This window comes from Scophthalmus maximus, chromosome 4 (assembly GCF_022379125.1).
Source record: "Scophthalmus maximus strain ysfricsl-2021 chromosome 4, ASM2237912v1, whole genome shotgun sequence".
Taxonomy (NCBI): domain Eukaryota; kingdom Metazoa; phylum Chordata; class Actinopteri; order Pleuronectiformes; family Scophthalmidae; genus Scophthalmus; species Scophthalmus maximus.
This window is the reverse complement of record NC_061518.1, coordinates 26,855,001-26,872,244: the sequence shown is the minus strand read 5'-3', so window position 1 is coordinate 26,872,244 and position 17,244 is coordinate 26,855,001. Positions and strand designations below refer to the sequence as shown.

At 42.7% G+C, this 17,244-nt stretch overlaps 2 protein-coding genes across 3 annotated transcripts; both read right to left on the bottom strand.

Moving 5' to 3' along the window:
- Positions 1 to 2,531: 2,531 nt before the first annotated feature.
- rwdd3 (RWD domain containing 3) lies at positions 2,532 to 7,611 on the bottom strand. Of its 2 annotated transcripts, none has more exons than XM_035628009.2 (5): positions 7,331 to 7,604; positions 5,988 to 6,223; positions 5,668 to 5,892; positions 4,479 to 4,597; positions 2,532 to 4,360 (listed from the first exon to the last, which is right to left on the bottom strand). In XM_035628009.2, exons 1-5 carry the CDS (start codon positions 7,548 to 7,550, stop codon positions 4,222 to 4,224), a joined length of 939 nt encoding a protein of 312 aa, XP_035483902.2. In that variant the 5' UTR covers positions 7,551 to 7,604; the 3' UTR covers positions 2,532 to 4,221. The 2 variants fall into 2 exon arrangements, with proteins under 2 accessions (XP_035483902.2, XP_035483903.2); XM_035628010.2 differs by having other exon boundaries at positions 4,219 to 4,360; positions 4,453 to 4,597; positions 7,331 to 7,611.
- A 1,812-nt stretch (positions 7,612 to 9,423) lies between these two features.
- zgc:153993 (uncharacterized protein LOC767645 homolog) lies at positions 9,424 to 14,543 on the bottom strand. The gene is made up of 6 exons (XM_035628011.2): positions 14,409 to 14,543; positions 13,327 to 13,375; positions 12,581 to 12,742; positions 11,941 to 12,073; positions 11,357 to 11,461; positions 9,424 to 11,236 (listed from the first exon to the last, which is right to left on the bottom strand). Exons 2-6 carry the CDS (start codon positions 13,353 to 13,355, stop codon positions 11,138 to 11,140), a joined length of 528 nt encoding a protein of 175 aa, XP_035483904.2. The 5' UTR covers positions 13,356 to 13,375; positions 14,409 to 14,543; the 3' UTR covers positions 9,424 to 11,137.
- Positions 14,544 to 17,244: the final 2,701 nt, after the last annotated feature.

Sequence of the window (17,244 nt, the reverse complement as noted above, 5' to 3'; positions counted from 1 at the left end):
CATGTCGGCTTTTTTGAAACCGGACGAAGAATGGCTACAGGCACCAGACTTCGTGACGTACTATCGTTTCAAAATGATGCTGCTCGTCTGTTTTCCGGTCTGTTTACCGTTACTGTGTTTACTCACTACTCCATTCAGAGTTTTGTCCCCGAGTGTTACGCAGGTAAATGTCCAGAATGGTTTGAAGAAGTGCTCAAAGCACTGCTGTGTCCCACTTTTTTCAGCGTAATCGAAATTTAATGGCGTATTAAGTTTTCATGGGTTTCCGACCCAATCCCGATGTGAGACGACGGCTGGTAAGCGTACGTCAGGATCATTTCTCCGTCCGCTCTCACACTAAGGTCTGCAGCGGACACTTGGTTACCGGTCAGCTAGCGACACGGCACCATTGTTGAGCCGGACCGGAAACAGATGAGCAGTTCTAAGTAGAACCCGGACATGGTGGTGCAAGTAGCCCATTTGGGATGGAGTGTGATGTATGTGTTATTGGATATGAGCACCACTAGGTGGAGAGTAGCCTACTTCGTACCATCAGGACATGTCCTTGTTTATCAAATTGGTTTTCTACACCGAACCCTCGATATAATATTTGGGGACGAGGATCACTTTGGGAAGAACGATCTAAAGTTAGCACCCAGCCTCAAACTGTAATGTTAAAAACCACAAACCAAGCCAGAAATCTGAGTTTAGTCATGGACTCAGACCTGAACTCCAACAGCCACATTAAAACAATTACTAAGTCAGCCTACTATCACTTAAAGAACATATCAAGGTCTCAGCAGGATTTGGAAAAACTTCTTGTCCATGCATTCATCTTCAGAAGACTCGACTACTGTAACAGTGTCACAGGTCTCGCTAAAAAGTCAATCAGACAGCTGCAGTTCATTCAGAACGCTGCTGCTCGAGTCCTCACTAGGACCAAAAGGTAGATCAAATTACTCCAGTCATCAGATCTTTACACTGGCTTCCTGTTTGTCACAGAATTGACTTCAAAATACTACTGTTGGTTTACAAAGCACTGAACGGTTAAGGGACAATATACATCTGATCTTGTGATTTGCTACGAACCATCCAGACGTCTCAGAACGTCTGGGACAGGTCTGCTCTCTGTCACCTGAGTCAGAACTAAACATGGAGAGGCAGCGTTCAGTTTCTATGCTCCACAGATCTGGAACCAACTCTGCTGAAACTCTCAGTTCTTTTAAATCAGGACTGAAGGCTTTTCTGTTTGCTGCTGTCTTTCAGTAAATAAACCATCTATACATTTCTTTTACTGCACCGTATCTTCTATCACCTGTCTTTATTTTCTCTTTTTAATGATTGTATTTGAAGTCAATTGTATTGTATTTGAATGTGATTTTAGAAGTTTCTTCCCAATGCTTATTATGTTTTATGTAAAGCACTTATGTAAGCACTGAATTGCCTGCTTGTTGAAATGTGCTATACAAATAATACCTTGCGTTACGTGACCTGAAATCGTGACGAGGCTGAATGCTATCAAAGGAAGAAAAGTGCCCCTTTATTATCATCTCACATCAGACCCTCCCGGCGGGGTCAGCTGCTCGGTACCAGTGCGTTTGGAAAATAAACACCTTTCGTCCGTGGGCAGTCCATTCAGAAAGTGAACATTAACTAAAGATTAAAGATGCACTTTGGCCGGTCACTTGACAATGTTTGATTCACTTACTTTTACCCATTTGTGAGCTGCGAGTGTTCCAAAATAAATAATCCACATGAGGACATAACCCTATTGGTTTGGTGGTTTGACTTCCCCAGGTCACTAAGACGTAATCATGGTAAAAAAAATAAAAAAGAAAGAATACAAAATACACAATTTGATCAAAAATAAATAGTTAATAATAAAATGATAGTTAATATAAAGTAGCAAAAAACAAAAACATGTACATAATTCCAATAGATGCCAATCCACTAGGCTAGTTCTCCACTGAGCAGTTTTAATTTGAGTTTCCTTCTGTGTACAGGTCGGAAGGATGAGCTGCGTACCACGTGAATATGATTATTCCACTGTAAAACACCTGTATATTTTATGAAGTGCTGCCCTCTGGTGGTACGGGGGAAGAGGAACGTGCAGCAGGCGTGTTTGTCTAGTTGACAGTGAGTAGTCACATTATTATGGAAATATTCTATTATAGTTAGTACTTTAAGTTTGGAGAATGGAGGAAAGGATGGACTAGAAAATAGATCTTCTGTGTCCACAATGTGGAAGTCAGTAACTTCCTGAGAATGTTCATTATCTGGTTTGGTTTCATTTGATTTTATTGCTGTTGTTCTTTTAACTCTGCCATGTAAGGTGACCTTGATTGTTTCTAAAGGCACCTATAAATCACATGCATTGTCATTATTATTTATCAGTATGAGGAGGACATTAATACACAGCTACAATAATGGATCAAGGAACACAAGATCATTACCAATCAAACGTCCCGACAAACTCAACGATTCATAAAGGATAATAACATCACACTTTTCCTGCAAATCCTAATTCAATTTTCTCATGAATTTGCTCTTGCAATTATCTCTTTTTTTATTTGTGCAAAGATAAATGATTCCACTTCCCGAGAACACAAAAAACAAAAAGAACAGGTGCTGAAGTTTGATATTAACATCTGTGTGGTGAAAAACAACTGCTGCCCTCTGCAGCCACACGGTATGAATCTGTTTACGTGTCGGTGCAACACAGATTAAATGTCCTACCATCTATTCGGACTACAGTGATATGCCGACAGGAAAAAGGAGAATACTTGAGACAAAAAGAAACAGTTTGTCATTTCCATGAAGGTGAGGGGGCTCAGTCGCCAGATCTCAACTCACCTGAGCCGCCATCATTTCACCACCTGAGGGGATATCTTTTAAAATAATGTTCTTTAAGTTGTCCTTAAGGTTTGTGGGTGAACAACACCTTTTTTTTTATTTTTCATCTAATTTTTTACCGGTGTACAAAGACAGTTAACAGCACTGCAGTATATGACCATAAGAAAATTCACCACTGTGCCGCATGCTCTGGTTTATTACCTTGAAGGTTGTTTTAAAAATAGAGGAACCGAACAGAGCAGCAATTTACAGTTAGGACCGAGTTTGTTAAACATCAAGATCAGACTCTGGGAACATTTGAAACTTTAAATCAAAGATTTACAGTTTATAGCAAAAAGAAACATTTCATGAAACTATACTTTAAGCAACAGTGTGTAATATTTAGAAGGACGTATTCACAGAAATTTGAATGAACTTTGAATGAGTTAAATATAGTCGGTGGACCCGACCCCCGCCTAAGTCTCCATGTTTGCTACGTTGTGTTGTGCTGCGATCCGGTTCCACTGCGACTCTGAAGCATCACTGAGGTCAAAATCACCAGCCCGACTTCCGGGGTCCGAGTTCCGAGGTGTGATGGAACGCAGCATTAAATACGGTTGTTGCACAAAACGGTCCAGAATACGTCGCAATTGCGTTGAATTTCCAGCGATGCAGGAAACCGGAAAAGGAATTAGCGGTGCAACACCATAAAGTGTCCCCTGTCGGGTGCTCAGCTGGTTGCGGTTTGCAACTTTACCACCAGATGCCGCCAGAAAAGTACAAAAATTACAGACTGGTGCTTTAACTCACTTTTTGCACCTTGAACTTATTCATATCAGATTTTCTTCATAGAAGATATTGTGACACATTATTGTTGGAAACGACAGGCGTTAATTCGATCGAGTGACTTCAGTTTCAGGATCCTGCTGTGGGTGGGATATAAAGATCAGTATGTTGGAAACGAAATGAGCCCGAATGAGTTTTACTGGTGTGCTTTTCCCAAACACAGTAACACAGTGAACTAATAAATTAATGAATGTGCATGTATATTTTTCTCTTTTATTCTCCATTTGTCCCTCACCGCTGTGAAGTTAGTTTTAAGTTGGATAGGCGGTTGGGACCGGAGTAAATATCCGTTGAATATCCAACTTAAAACTAACTTCACTCGGCACACCTTCTTCTTCTTCTTTTTCTCTGGGATTTAACGGCAGCTTGCATCCTCAATATTGCACTACTGACGAAACTCCTGGCACAGACATGGATGTAGCGCTTTTCCGTGGAACAGGTTGTGAAAATGGGGAAAGGGTAGTGAAAATCTGGAGTCTCCCGGGAAATCTGGAGGGTTGGGATGTATGCCATTACAGGAAATTAAATCCTCAATTAGGGAAACCTTGTTTTCCCAGTGTTGTGTCACTGTGGTGACCCGTATGCTGTCAGGTCACCTAACAATGGCAGGATCAGCTCGTACAGCTCCGTCATGTGGAGTTCCTGGAAGGCTGCACTCAGCTCCGGTAGCGACTTGTACTCCTTCACCAGGAACGTCTGGAGACTGAAAGAAGGACACAGAGAGACGGAGACCTTTAAGAACTGTAGTAAAACCTCGGTGTGATCCAACACACGTAATGAACTCTGCACTCGTACGTCAGTATGTCGTGATCCGTCCGTACCCATGTTCACAGGAGGAAGACATGGGGGCTTCAATGAGAACCTTCATCATCCTCTCCTTGCATTTCCTGCCCGAAGAATCCACATCCACTTTCACGGTCTTCAACAGGCGACAAAACTCCTGCAGAGACAAATGAGATGACGAATGAGAGAAAGAGAGAGAGGATGGGAGCGACAGCAAGAAAATGAGCTCTGCTCACAACTCGACAATGACGCAATAGCGATGCACGCAAAATTAATATTGTTGGCCGTAACCAAAACCGAAAATAATGAAACTTTGTTTTTACAGTTTTTCATTTATTTTGCCTTTTTTTCACCATTACATGAATTAAATAGCCTCAATGTGCTTTTTCCTTTTTTTGTCTTGATTTTCAAGGAAAAAAAAATCAATTACAAAAGTACAATTTATAAAAATTCATATAACACTGAATATTTTTCTTTTTACATTCCAGCAGACATTATACCAACAAAGTACAATACACCTTAAAATAAATCGCGTCATTTAAAAAACATTGTTCGGTAATAATTATTCAGTCTTTTACTGATACTGTACGTATACTGTAACCAGCAAAAAAAGCAATTTCGCTGTTTGGTTGAGCAATTTCAGTGCATCCCTGTTTTATGTTATTGTGAGATGTGTTTGAATTTTTGGATCATTATGAGACAAACTGGGACTTTGGTCTAACACTGTGGCAGGCCCAGACCTCAGGTCAACACTGGCCCTGCTCGGTAATAACACTCTGTGTGCGGCGTGTGATGACATCGTGTGATGACATCGTGTGATGACATCGTGTGATGGCATCGTGTGATGACATCGTGTGATGACATGTACAGCTGCATGTCATCATTCAACCGCCGGCTGTAGAGGTACTACTAAATTAATCGTTAACTATTTTGATAATCGGTTCAAGTAGATTTTATGAAAAAGAAAATCTAAATTCTGTCATTTCAGCTTCTGAAATGTAAATATTTTTTGGTTTCTTTGCTCCTCTGTGACATTGAACTGAATAACGTTGGTGTGAGGACGAAACAAAACATCATGTTTGAGTTTTGAGGAAAATAATGGACATATTAATCGATTATGATAATAATCATTAGTTGCAGCCCTAACGACAACCATACACAGTCGATGCACTTGTCTGTAAAAGAAGTACGCCCTCTCAGACTCTGCGTTGAACTTAGGTTTTGTACCTTGACGTCCGGTCTCGCTCCACGCAGAACAACCAGTATCCGTGGCCCCAGCAACAAAGCCCCGGGCAGCTGCAGCTGCAAGCTCCACCGCTGCAGGAGCCCGACGTAGCGGCGCCTCGATCGGATGTGGTCCAGCAGCAGCGCCGCGGCCCACCGCTCGTCTCCGCCTCCCTCCGTCACCTCCTCCTCACGCCCTCGGCTCTCCTCTCTCACCTCCACACACTGCTGTTGTTACACAGCGCGCGTTGTGATGATGATAATCAGATGTGTTTGTCCCAATCGTGGAACGTTCAAGCGCGTCAACTCGTCGAGCTGTTTACCTGTAACCGCTCCACAAGCTGGTGAACCATCGGCTCCGGCGGCAAAGCCGCGGCGTGATCCAGCAGCTTCCGCCTAATGTCGTGACACTGGGTCCGGGACAGACCGGGGGACGAGACAGAGATGTCGGGGGGGCAGGAGGGGTAACGGGGCGGCAAAAGGAACAACAGGCTCACGGCCAGCCCTCTGTCCGCCGCTCCCACGGTGCGCTTGATTTGGACCAGCAGCCCGTCCTGAGCTACGAGGAACAGGAGACAGTGAGAGAGCAGGAAATACACACTAACCACGTGTTGCTGACAGTCGGAGTTTAATAGCACTTATTTTGCGCCGAACAGCAAGTCGGAGAATAAGTCCTTCAGCTGAAAACAAAAAATTCAAACAAAATTCTTTTTTGATTTAACAAAATCCATATACAAACAATATGGTCCAAAATTCTTCACAGTGTTATAAAGGATCAGCTGCAAAAATACAATAAAATTATATATGTAAGAAAGAAGAGGGAAAAAAAGATAACAAATATCATCAATAATTGAATGAAAATATAGCTAGGGTCTTTTTTTGATCATATTCTTCAATAATGTTTAGGGCTGCAACTTACTATCAATTTCATAATCGATTAATCTGTTGATTATTTTCTCAATGAATCCATTGGTTGTTCGGTCCATAAAATGTCATAAAATTGTGTTCAAGTCCAAGATGATGTTTGTTTTGTCCACCCACCAAAGATATTCAGTTCACTGTCATAGAGGAGCAAAGAAATCTGAAAATATTCACATTTAAGAAACTGAAATCAGAGAATTTTGAACAGATTAATCAACTATCAAATAGATGGCGATTAGTTTAGTAATCGATTACTAATCAATTAACTGTTGCAGCTATAATAATGTTAAAACTTTTACTGCATTACTTTTTCTCCCTAACTTTGTACTAACGTACAAAATAGATCCATGGTGAAATATATTAAGGGAAGGTTTCACTTTCATACACTTGGATTTGTGAATAAATGTTCAGTAGTTTCGATGTCATCACAGAATGTAATACACATTTGATTTTCGTTTGAATTCTCAAATGAGGGTTATTGAATCCGTTCTTAGACAAACTAATGTAAATGACTTTGTTTGTTTGTTTTTATTGTATTAAACTTTTCATACAGTAAATGATAGCGATCCTATCATCAATCATTAGCACTTTGAGATTGCTTTTAGCAATGAAAAGTATTATTAGTATTATCCACACTCCAGACCGCTTGGTGGCGGTAATGCCCACATTTGCTGTTTGCCCCCCTCCAAAAAAAGAAACTGAAGAAGAAGATTTTGGGCTGAGCGATATGCGAGCTGTCACTGACCGGAGCGCCGCAGCAGCTGGAACTCTCCTTCTGCACAGTAGATGGACGCCAACACGGAGAGCTCTTCTTCTGCAGCAGCTTCCCCAGCTTCACACTCGACGCGCGACGCCATGACACCTCCCTTTACGCGGTGGATTCCCCGGATGTGATGCCGGCGCCCTTGTGCGCAGCCTCCGTCGTCCGGGTGCTTCCGTATCTTTAGGTAACCAGTCCCCCTCATTCCCCCTCATTCTTCTTCTTTATTTTAAGGCAATAGTTGGCTTTTGGGCCAGGTCCATAATTTTCACTTTGTAAATAATATGTGGCATTTTATAATATTTTCTTTTTAATTATATTTTTAATTAATATTTTTATTTTCACTGCTTTTACTGTATTTGATATTGTGTACTGTACTGCTTTTATTACTTTTATTAATGATGCTGTGTAAAGCACTTTGTGACTTGTGTCTGTGAAAAGCGCTATATAAATAAACGTATTATTCTCATCTCATCTCATCCCATCTTCAACCGCTTATCCGGGGTCGGGTCGCGGGGGCAGCAGCTTCAGTAGGGGGCCCCAAACTTTCCTTATTATATAATCAGGGTTCCTACACTTTTTTCATTTCAAAATTCCAGACTTTTCCAGACTCAAATTTCCATTCTCGTTGGATTTTTCAGACCCTACTTGACATCCGAGTACAAATAGCTAGATGTTTATTGATTAAATATTATTGTTTGAATTAATAATTTGAAAATCCAACTGTAGTGTTGCTATGGCGACGTTTATCACTGACTGTGGGAAAATGATTCACCAGACTAGAGAGATTGAGACGGATCGTTAGTATACAAAATCTTTGGATTCACGTCTTTAGTTTGGAAAGACAAATATTTTTCCATACTCATCCAGGCCTGGAAATTACTAAAATCTAATGCCATACTTTTCCATACTGCGTAGGAACACCCCCCATCCACTCCGACGCTGCTCTACACATCCACAAGAATTCCACGCAACAGAATGCCCTGCTGCCTCTTACACACAGATCTAATACATTTACTATCCCTTCTTCTTTTTTCTTTTTTGCATGTACCCGACGCCGTCTCACTTTATATTATATCCAATGTTGTTCCTTAATGTTAATTTTGTCTCCTCACTCACTGTGTTTAGGTACATCATGTTATGCCACATCACCAAATAATAAAAAAAGCAACCTAGATTTTACCTTCTGAAATAAAGAGAAGTTGTGGACAACTGTAATGGAGCTCAGTGTTTCTACTGAGAGACGTTGACTTGTGACTGGAAAAAATTGTCTTCTGCTCACCGGTGAACAAACAGAAGCATGAAGCCCGACAGTCGTACAGTACAGACAGCAATGGCAGACAGGGTTTGCACAACAACGTAAAATCAGTTTCATTTTCTGTGGATTAAGTGTCACTTAGTGGAGTTTAGGATGCTTCTGGCACTAGGAATAAAGGAATGTTCAGAGACGTTTTTAGCCGCCAGTGACTCTTTGGCGCCCCCCGGAGCTCAAGGGCTCAAACTGGCTGAAGAGACGACGGGAGCTATTCAACTCCTTGCTTTTTTGAAACCTTGGAGTTTGTTTTTATTTCTGCAGTTTAAGCAATAGGACCAGGCAGGAAGATGGAAGCTGTGTCTTCTGAGAAGATACAGACCCTGTGAGCATTTCTTAAAAATCTATAATCTGTGTTGCCAGAGGAGCTCACCTGAGAGTCAGTAGAGACTGTTCCGAGATATTTAACGTTTTGCACAGTTTCAACAGGGTTTACCCCCTGGACAGGTCGCCGACGTATCACAGAGCAACACACAGAGACAATAAACCCTTACACTCACACCTACAGTACGGCCAATTTACAGTCTCCAATCAACCTCACTCCAATCTGCATGTGTTTGGACTGTGGGGGGAAGCCGGAGAAGCCCGGAGAGAACCCACGCATACACAACGAGAACATGCAAACTCCACACAGAAAGAAAAACAGACTTGAGTTCAAAATGTTCAGCACGCGAGGGTATGGCCTCAGTCTCACTACCTGCAGGTTTGCACACATCGGTGTGTTAAAAGTGTGCAAACTGGTACAAGAGGGCAAAGTTAACTCATGCCAGATCAAAACATCTCATTTTATTTCAACCATTCAAATGGATTTCCCAAAAATTGTTTTCTAATAAAATGATCACCACCGTACATTAAAAAGCAGCATAGCACAGTGTCATTTCCCCTTTTGAAAAGTTCACTATCAACTTAGTAGCAAACAAAGTATCACGTGTAGTAGATCATAGCGCCTGAAATCGCTGCTCACGTGACAAAAGAAGAAGAGCCCCCCCTCCCCGGTGACATAAGGGAAAAATATTAATGCGTGGCCACAAGTTAGTGATGCGTATGTCACCGGGGGGGGGGGGCTCCATACCATTCAATTCAACCATTCGGTGTTGTTACACCAGTGCAGATGTCTGACAAGTTAAACATTTGCCACATGCGTTGTGCAACGAATGACGATCACACACAAAATGTGGATGACCATTGAAGAACAGAGGCAACAGGACTGAGCTTACTCGCACTTAAAGACTTTTGTCAGCAGATTGCGTGAGATTCACCCCTGAGAGTTCAGATGTTTTCACAGTACACTACAGAAATACATATTATAGTTAGCTGGCTAATGGAAGGACACAATCGACACCAGGAATAGAGTGAGAGTTCACCATCTACAGAGTTGTCAAGTGAAACAACTTATTTCACAGAGTCCACATTTTTGGACAATTTTGGAGTGTTTTTGTTATTTTAAATAAGAATTTATGAGTAGATAAAAAGTTGAGGCAGTAAATTAAATTGGCGTTTCAGTAAAACATCCCATAACTGAGCTTAAATGCTGAAACCTGCAAGTTACATCATTTAAGGTGTTAGGGAAGAAAAAAACTTACTCAGCAAAAACCCAAGAAGCAGTTAAAATGATTTCACCACAGATTCTAGATTCTAGACTAGACACTTTTTACCTTGGTAGACATTTGACTAAAACTAATTCAATAAAAAATAATGTTGATTAAGTATACTGGTCCTGGAACTGGTGAGACTAAATGGTACGAAGCCATCGTTGATGTTGTTCTGTCCAGAATCGTTCAACAAGCCAAAGAAAAGGTTTTTTTTTTAGAGATGGTGTCAACCACTAGGAAGATCAGGACATGTTTAAGTTCTGTTGCGGCCATTGTGTGTAATAAAGTACAGGCCTGGTGCAGACACGACCGCATCATGGTCAAAATACAACATTATTCAAATGTCAGGTACAAGCTAACATGAAGAACCTACAGTCAAGTCAACTCACGTCCAGGTGAATTTTTGGGATTGGCTTAAATTAAATGCAGCTTATTTTTTCAGGTCTTTTTGGGTCCTCTCAGGTTAAATCCAAATTTCCCACAGACCGCGAGGGTTGGGGACACTTAAGATGAAACCAACCCAAAACTGATGAAGAGCGTAAAAGAATGGACCTCGGACATGGTCTGGGTCGGGTCTTCAGGTCTGTTTGGGGACATCTACACCTATTTCCAATGTTCGTAAACACCATCATCTGCCGACAGCCACCGGTGCAAAAGAGATGAAGAACCTCCGCCGTGGTTCAGGGAAGGGGGCTGTGTAGTTGCTGGTGAAGGATGACTGAGATAAGAACAGTGGAGCATTTCCCACCTGAAATTAAAGTATTTGACCTCCTCTGGTGAACTAATCGGAGGTTGAGTAGTGGTTTTAGTTAACGTTCCAGAAATTGTCTTTGTGAACACCCTGCGTTCGTCCGTTGGCTGGGACAGCACCCCCCGGTCGGAAGGGTCTCAGCGTGTCTTCCTGTTGTAAACAAAGGAGGCCACCAGTATAACTGATGCCACAATAGCAACTGTCCTCCACCAAGAGAAGCCGCGGATCACCCCCTCCTAGGAAAACAAAGAAAACCAATTTAAGCCCCTGACATACTGTTGAGCAGTTTATTACACTGGATCTTTTAGTCTGAAACCAACATTTGAAATGAACTGAGTGCAGGCTGCGTCACTCACCCAGCCGCCCTGCCGCTCGATCCAGGAGTACAGGCGCTCTCTGATGACCTGAAGAACCCAACTGATGACCGTTCTGATGTTCTCTAGATGGTTGGTGGTCAGTGCCTATAAAACAAACAAACATAGCTCAAGGTGTCAGCTACTATTCTTTCTTCACGTATACAATGTTACATATTGCGAGTAATGGATTCATTATGATTATGAGTAACATTTGATCTCATCGCTCTGTCTAGCTCGTGTGACGACCTCCTATTGCCCCATTGGGAAGTTCATGTTGACGTCTTGAAAATTAAATAAGGTATCAACAAGAAGCTTTATGCAACTTCTGATTCAGTCCAATGACAAGCTACCGGGAATTTGGTAGCAATTAGGAGAAGATCCAGATAAATGTGGAAACACTTCTGAACTGCAGGATGTGAAGTGATCCCGTGAGGAGAACCCGTTAAACATAAGGTATGAATGGTTGACACTAATATGCAGTGCAGATCACTACTCCAACTCCATTGTACAAAAATTGGGGTACCCCTAAGCCTAACCCAGCGTCTTAATGGAAAATGATACAGCTCCAGCTCTGTGAGACTTACCTTGTGTATAAGTCTGTAGGCCAGATGAAAGAGAGCCACCACTCGCCCCCAGTTGATCCCGTCAGCAAAGATGCTTCTGGCCACCGTCATGAAGACGTCCTTTGCACAGTTACCCTGCACCTGGTTGATGAGTCTGGCAGGGGGAGATGGAAGATTGAAATTTTTGATCAGATCCTATTTCTATCTCTATTCTGATCATAACTACCACTGTCCTTAGAGGGCAACATGAACATGATGTGTGAGGTATTGGCTATATTTTGGCTTAAATAGTAATATGAGGAAGGTTGATTCATTTTGTGATATTACAGTTTACTGTTACATTCATGGACATAACAACTGCAGTATGGAAATGTAACACCCTAGTAGATCATAGTCCAAAAGCAAATTATCCTGCATCTGTTCCACACAACTTCAACAAAAACACAACTTTTTTTTTTACAGGCAAATTGAAAGTGCACATGACAAAGGACACACTTAAAGGCAGATCTGTATTCACCATTCCTCAGTCAAGATCTGTACTATCAAAAATCTGAGTGAATATGTTCGAACATTCAATCTGTAAACTGACATTCAGCAAACGGATTATCGTCTGACGAGCAATGTAGTCCACCAGCTGGTTTGTACATGACGGACAGCTTACTGTTGGAGCTCTGCATTCTTGTTTATGTCATCCGCAATCTTCAGCAGCTGTTGCACCACCTCTTTGATGTGCGGGTCCTGTTGTTCACCGGGCCGCCCTCCGAGGTCCTCGGAGCAGATCCGTCGACCGGGGTCTTCTGTGATAATACGCTCAATCACAAAACTGCAACAGAAAACAACGGCTTGACCAAGGAGTTGTGCACGTTCATGCGACATACGTTCAGTTGTTACCAGTCCTGCTCGGGAGAACGTCACTGTGTCCTTGTTGTTGCAGGGTAGGCTCAACTGGCATAATAGGCAAAGCCCACTTTCACCGTTCAATATGGCACTTCCGATTAACTTTAAAAGCTTGAGAAAGCTGGGATGAACCATCTGCCTTTATCAACTTGATGACTGCTGGGGGTTCAAGTGTGTCTGGTCCAGCGAGAGGCCAGAGTTTGAAATCAAGCCTGACTTCACATAAAGGTGTGATTGTGGGGTTGTATTAACATAAAAGTATAAAGAGTATAAAGAAACCCTGGTGCAACATAACAGTTTAGTTTTTAGTTTCAAAACAAGACTCTTTTGCTACCACACAAGAGTTCGAGACTTCCTAATCACTGCTGGCCCCGTTGTGGTGAGAGGAAAACTTTAGCTTTTTATAAGTCTAAAAAAACATGGGCTGTTTTAAGGAAAACAAAGTAAATAAATAAAAGCACGAAAGAACACTGGTATGGTCTTTTAATAAGTCGCTATGGTTTGACTTACCCTCTGAGGACCACTGCTCCTTGCTCCATAATACGATCATCGATGACATCTAAAAAGTTTAAAGAATGATTAACCAATGACTGTATGTAGATGGACAAATCATCCTTATCACCCTCTGGTGGCTGGCTGCAGTATAGGTCATAAACCCCGCCCCCCTCCATGTTAGGGGACATGGACCAAGTACATGTCAAATACATTGTTGAAAACTGAAGCAGTGGAAAAATACATCCTTTAGCATACAATTGAACAGATTTCTTTTTTAAGGTAATGTTTTAAAATGTGGCGAAAAGGACGTTTTCGGGTGGTCCCCTCTGCAGCAGTGGGACTCTGACTTTCACTTCTTCCACTTCTCCTCCAAACTCTGTTAAATGACATCGCTGATCACCATCTCCAAAAGGTAACATATTAACTATGCATGAGTAACTCATGCAACTCCACTTCAAAATCACTGAGCCATCCCTTTAACCCTCGGGTTCAGAGAAGTCGGCCTAGTGGTTGGCGCGTCCGTCTCCCGTTCCGAGTGTTGTATACTAAGTAGCGATGATGTGAAGATGTATTGAAGAGAAGTCCGCCGACACCGTCTTGATTGTATATAAAGGTTTATTACAAAAAGACCAGCATCGATTCAAGCCCTGCAGAGCTTGGAGAGTGTCCGGCCAAAATGACAACCCTCCCGACTCTTCTTGGGGGTTACATTTATAGGTCCATTGTTTACTTGTGTAAGAACCTCTGGTTAGAATCAAGTTATGCTATGTAAGACATGGAACTTAAAGGGGCCACAAGGAAAGGTGAGGGGTCATCAGGAGGCCCTTAACTTGGCATTCCAAAGAAAGAGATGTAAACACATATTCCCCTCTCATTCCGTATATGGACAAAAAGACACTACACGAGGCTGCCGTGTGATGATGCGTAACGCAGAGACATGGTAACGTTCAGATGGGGGCTCCGGAGAGAAGAGAGCTTCACGTGAAGTCATGTTAACAGACTTCGACACACCGAGCCCTCCGTGGTTCCTCCTACAACTCACACGTCTACGTGAGTCCAACAAACAGCGGAAGTAAAGTCTGTACGCCTCCACATACCTTCTCCCCCCACGGCGCCCTGGGGCTCGGGCTCGGGCTGGGGCTGGGGCTCGGGCTCCGGCTGGGGCTGGGGCTCGGGCTCGGGCTGGGGCTGGGGCTCCGGCTGGGGCTGGGGCTGGGGCTGGGGCTCGGGCTCCGGCTGGGGCTCGGGCTCGGGCTGGGGCTGGGGCTCGGGCTCGGGCTGGGGCTGGGGCTCGGGCTCCGGCTGGGGCTGGGGCTCGGGCTCCGGCTGGGGCTGGGGCTGGGGCTCCGGCTCGGGCTCGGGCTCGGGCTCCGGCTCCGGCTCCGGCGCGCCCTCGCCTCTCTTCTCCTCTTCCCGGCGGTCCGCCATGGCTCGGAGCAGGTGCTACTAGGAGTGTCGCCGCGACATTGAACGCGTCGCTCGGCCGGCGGAGTGACAAGTCTCTGCTCGGGACACGTCCCCGCTTCCGTCGAACTTTATCGCCGAGAGGAACTTCACACGGCGACGGGAGAACAAGGAAGTGGCGCCCAGTGCGCAGACGCAGACGCGGCCGGCCGCCGGCCACGCCCCCCGCCACCGACACATTATATAACAGGAAAGTTTGAAGTCCAACTGTTGGTGTATGAGCAGAGGGAAGCCTACAGGTAGTCCTGACTTTACAGAGCCAAGTGATCTATTGGAAACAATATGGAACTATGAGCTCTGGTAGTCCACCACACACACATTCAACCATCTGTGACCCCGGTATTTATTGTAAATGTATTGTAGTGTACATTTTATTTCATTTTGATCTTATTTTATTCTATTTTATTTTGATTTGATTTGATTTGATTCTATATTCAATTTCTAATTCTGTGTATATATGTTGACTGCCAAGTGCACCTTAATCCTCGTATGTAACCTGTCACCTACCTGGCAATAAAACTGATTCTGTTTCTGATTCTGTATATAGATATGTTGGAGCTTGATTATTGACGGCTGTTGTAGGTCAGGAGGTTATTTTACAGGAAGCCAATGCAGAGACGCTAACGCTGGAGAAATATGATCTCCTTTTTTCTAGTTCCTGTCAGAAACTCGTGCCACAGCATTTTGGATTAACTGGAGGCTTTTCACACACTTGCTCCGGAAACATGCAGCGATCGTCCGCCAAAAAAGTGATCGTCCGCCAGAAACTGATTATATCGGGATCAAACTCTCACAACGGGCACGTATACACAGCGTTACGTCCGCAGTAATATCAAAGATACGTCTTTGTGTAACTTTAATGTTTCTTTGTAACCAAATAATCACAATTGTGGCTGCATGTATTTGCCGTTTATAGCGTAGTCAGGCATGGTGATGCTCACAGGAAATACGATCCTATTGTTTTTAAGGGTTGTTTGAGTTTGTCTAATATTAGTACAATGATTAATAATTATTACTTAATTAACTTGATATATGGTACTGGGTTATGTATAAGATAAAGACATTATAGCAATTATTCTTATGACTGCATTATGACCTGCTCTCTCCTACATTATTACCCATGCAGTTTTTTACCTGTTGAAATACCTTTAAATGGGCCACACAACCCATAAAACACAGAATAACGCCTGCCAAGAAGGACCGAAATCACTTTCTGGTGGACGATCCCTTTTTGGCACCACACATCCTAACAGTAATGAATTACAGTAGTCCAGTCTAGAAGTGATGAATGCATGGACTAGTTTTTCAGCATTCTTTTGAGATAGGATGTTTCTAATGTTCTTGATATTGCGCAGGTGAAAGAAGGCTGTCTGTCCTAGAGACTTGTTTTATGTGCGAGTCAAAGGACATGTCCTGGTCAAAGGTAACTCCAAGGTTTCTCACAGTAGAGCTGGAGGCCAAGGTAATGCCATCCAATGTAACTATATGATCAGATAGTGTTTCTCTGAGGTGTTTAGGGCCGAGTATAATGACCTCAGTTTTGTCTGAATTTTGAAATTAGAAATGTACAGCCTTGTCATGTCTTTAAGACATGATCTGTGTCATTTATTACATTGCCAATTAAAATGTGTGTGTGTGGTTTGCTTCTCTGTTCCCACCCATTCGTCAGCATACTTGTCGTGTACCTGTTAGTTTACTCTTTATTTCAGGTGTGAAGAAGGATCGAGCTAGATTTTTCCATCCAAACTCCCTCCATATCATCAAATTTGTGGAACTCCCCTGCTGTAATTTTGATGTTACATTCACTTTCCCATTTGGCCTTTGTATACATGGAGCTGGACAGTCTCTCAGATTTTTGTATAGCAGATATTTGCCTTGGATCTTGTTCCACTGTATGCCTGCATCATTACGTCAAATACTCCATTGAGGTTTTTGAGGTTAGTATTTCCTTTATAAGATAGTCCCTCAACTGTAGATATCTGAAAAAGTCCTCATTGTCTAATCCGTGTCTCTATTTCAGGTCCTGAAAACTCATCATATTTCCATTCTTGGTCATTGTACACATTGCAGTCATCCCCCTTCTTTCCTATCTTCTGAAGTTTCGATCACTCGGACTTGGTTTATATCTATCGTCGTAAGCAAACCAGCTGCGCAATCTCACTTCTTTTTCCTAATTTATGCTGTATCACACCACTTGATCACTGGTGCAAGTTGTGCTGCATAGTGGTAATCTTTTAAATTCATGAGTGGATAGTGCCATACCACCCTTCTCCTAAGCCAACTGCAAAGTGAAGTATTTAATTCGTGTTTTTTTTGTACCATTCCAAATAAATCTAGAGATCTTCTTGTCACACGCTTTGATTTTTTCTAGAGGGATCTTCAACATCTTCAAAGCAAGGGTAGCTTGTTCTCTCTCAACTGTTGTCAAATGAAAATGTGCTTTGATTATAAGAATTACATTTTCACACA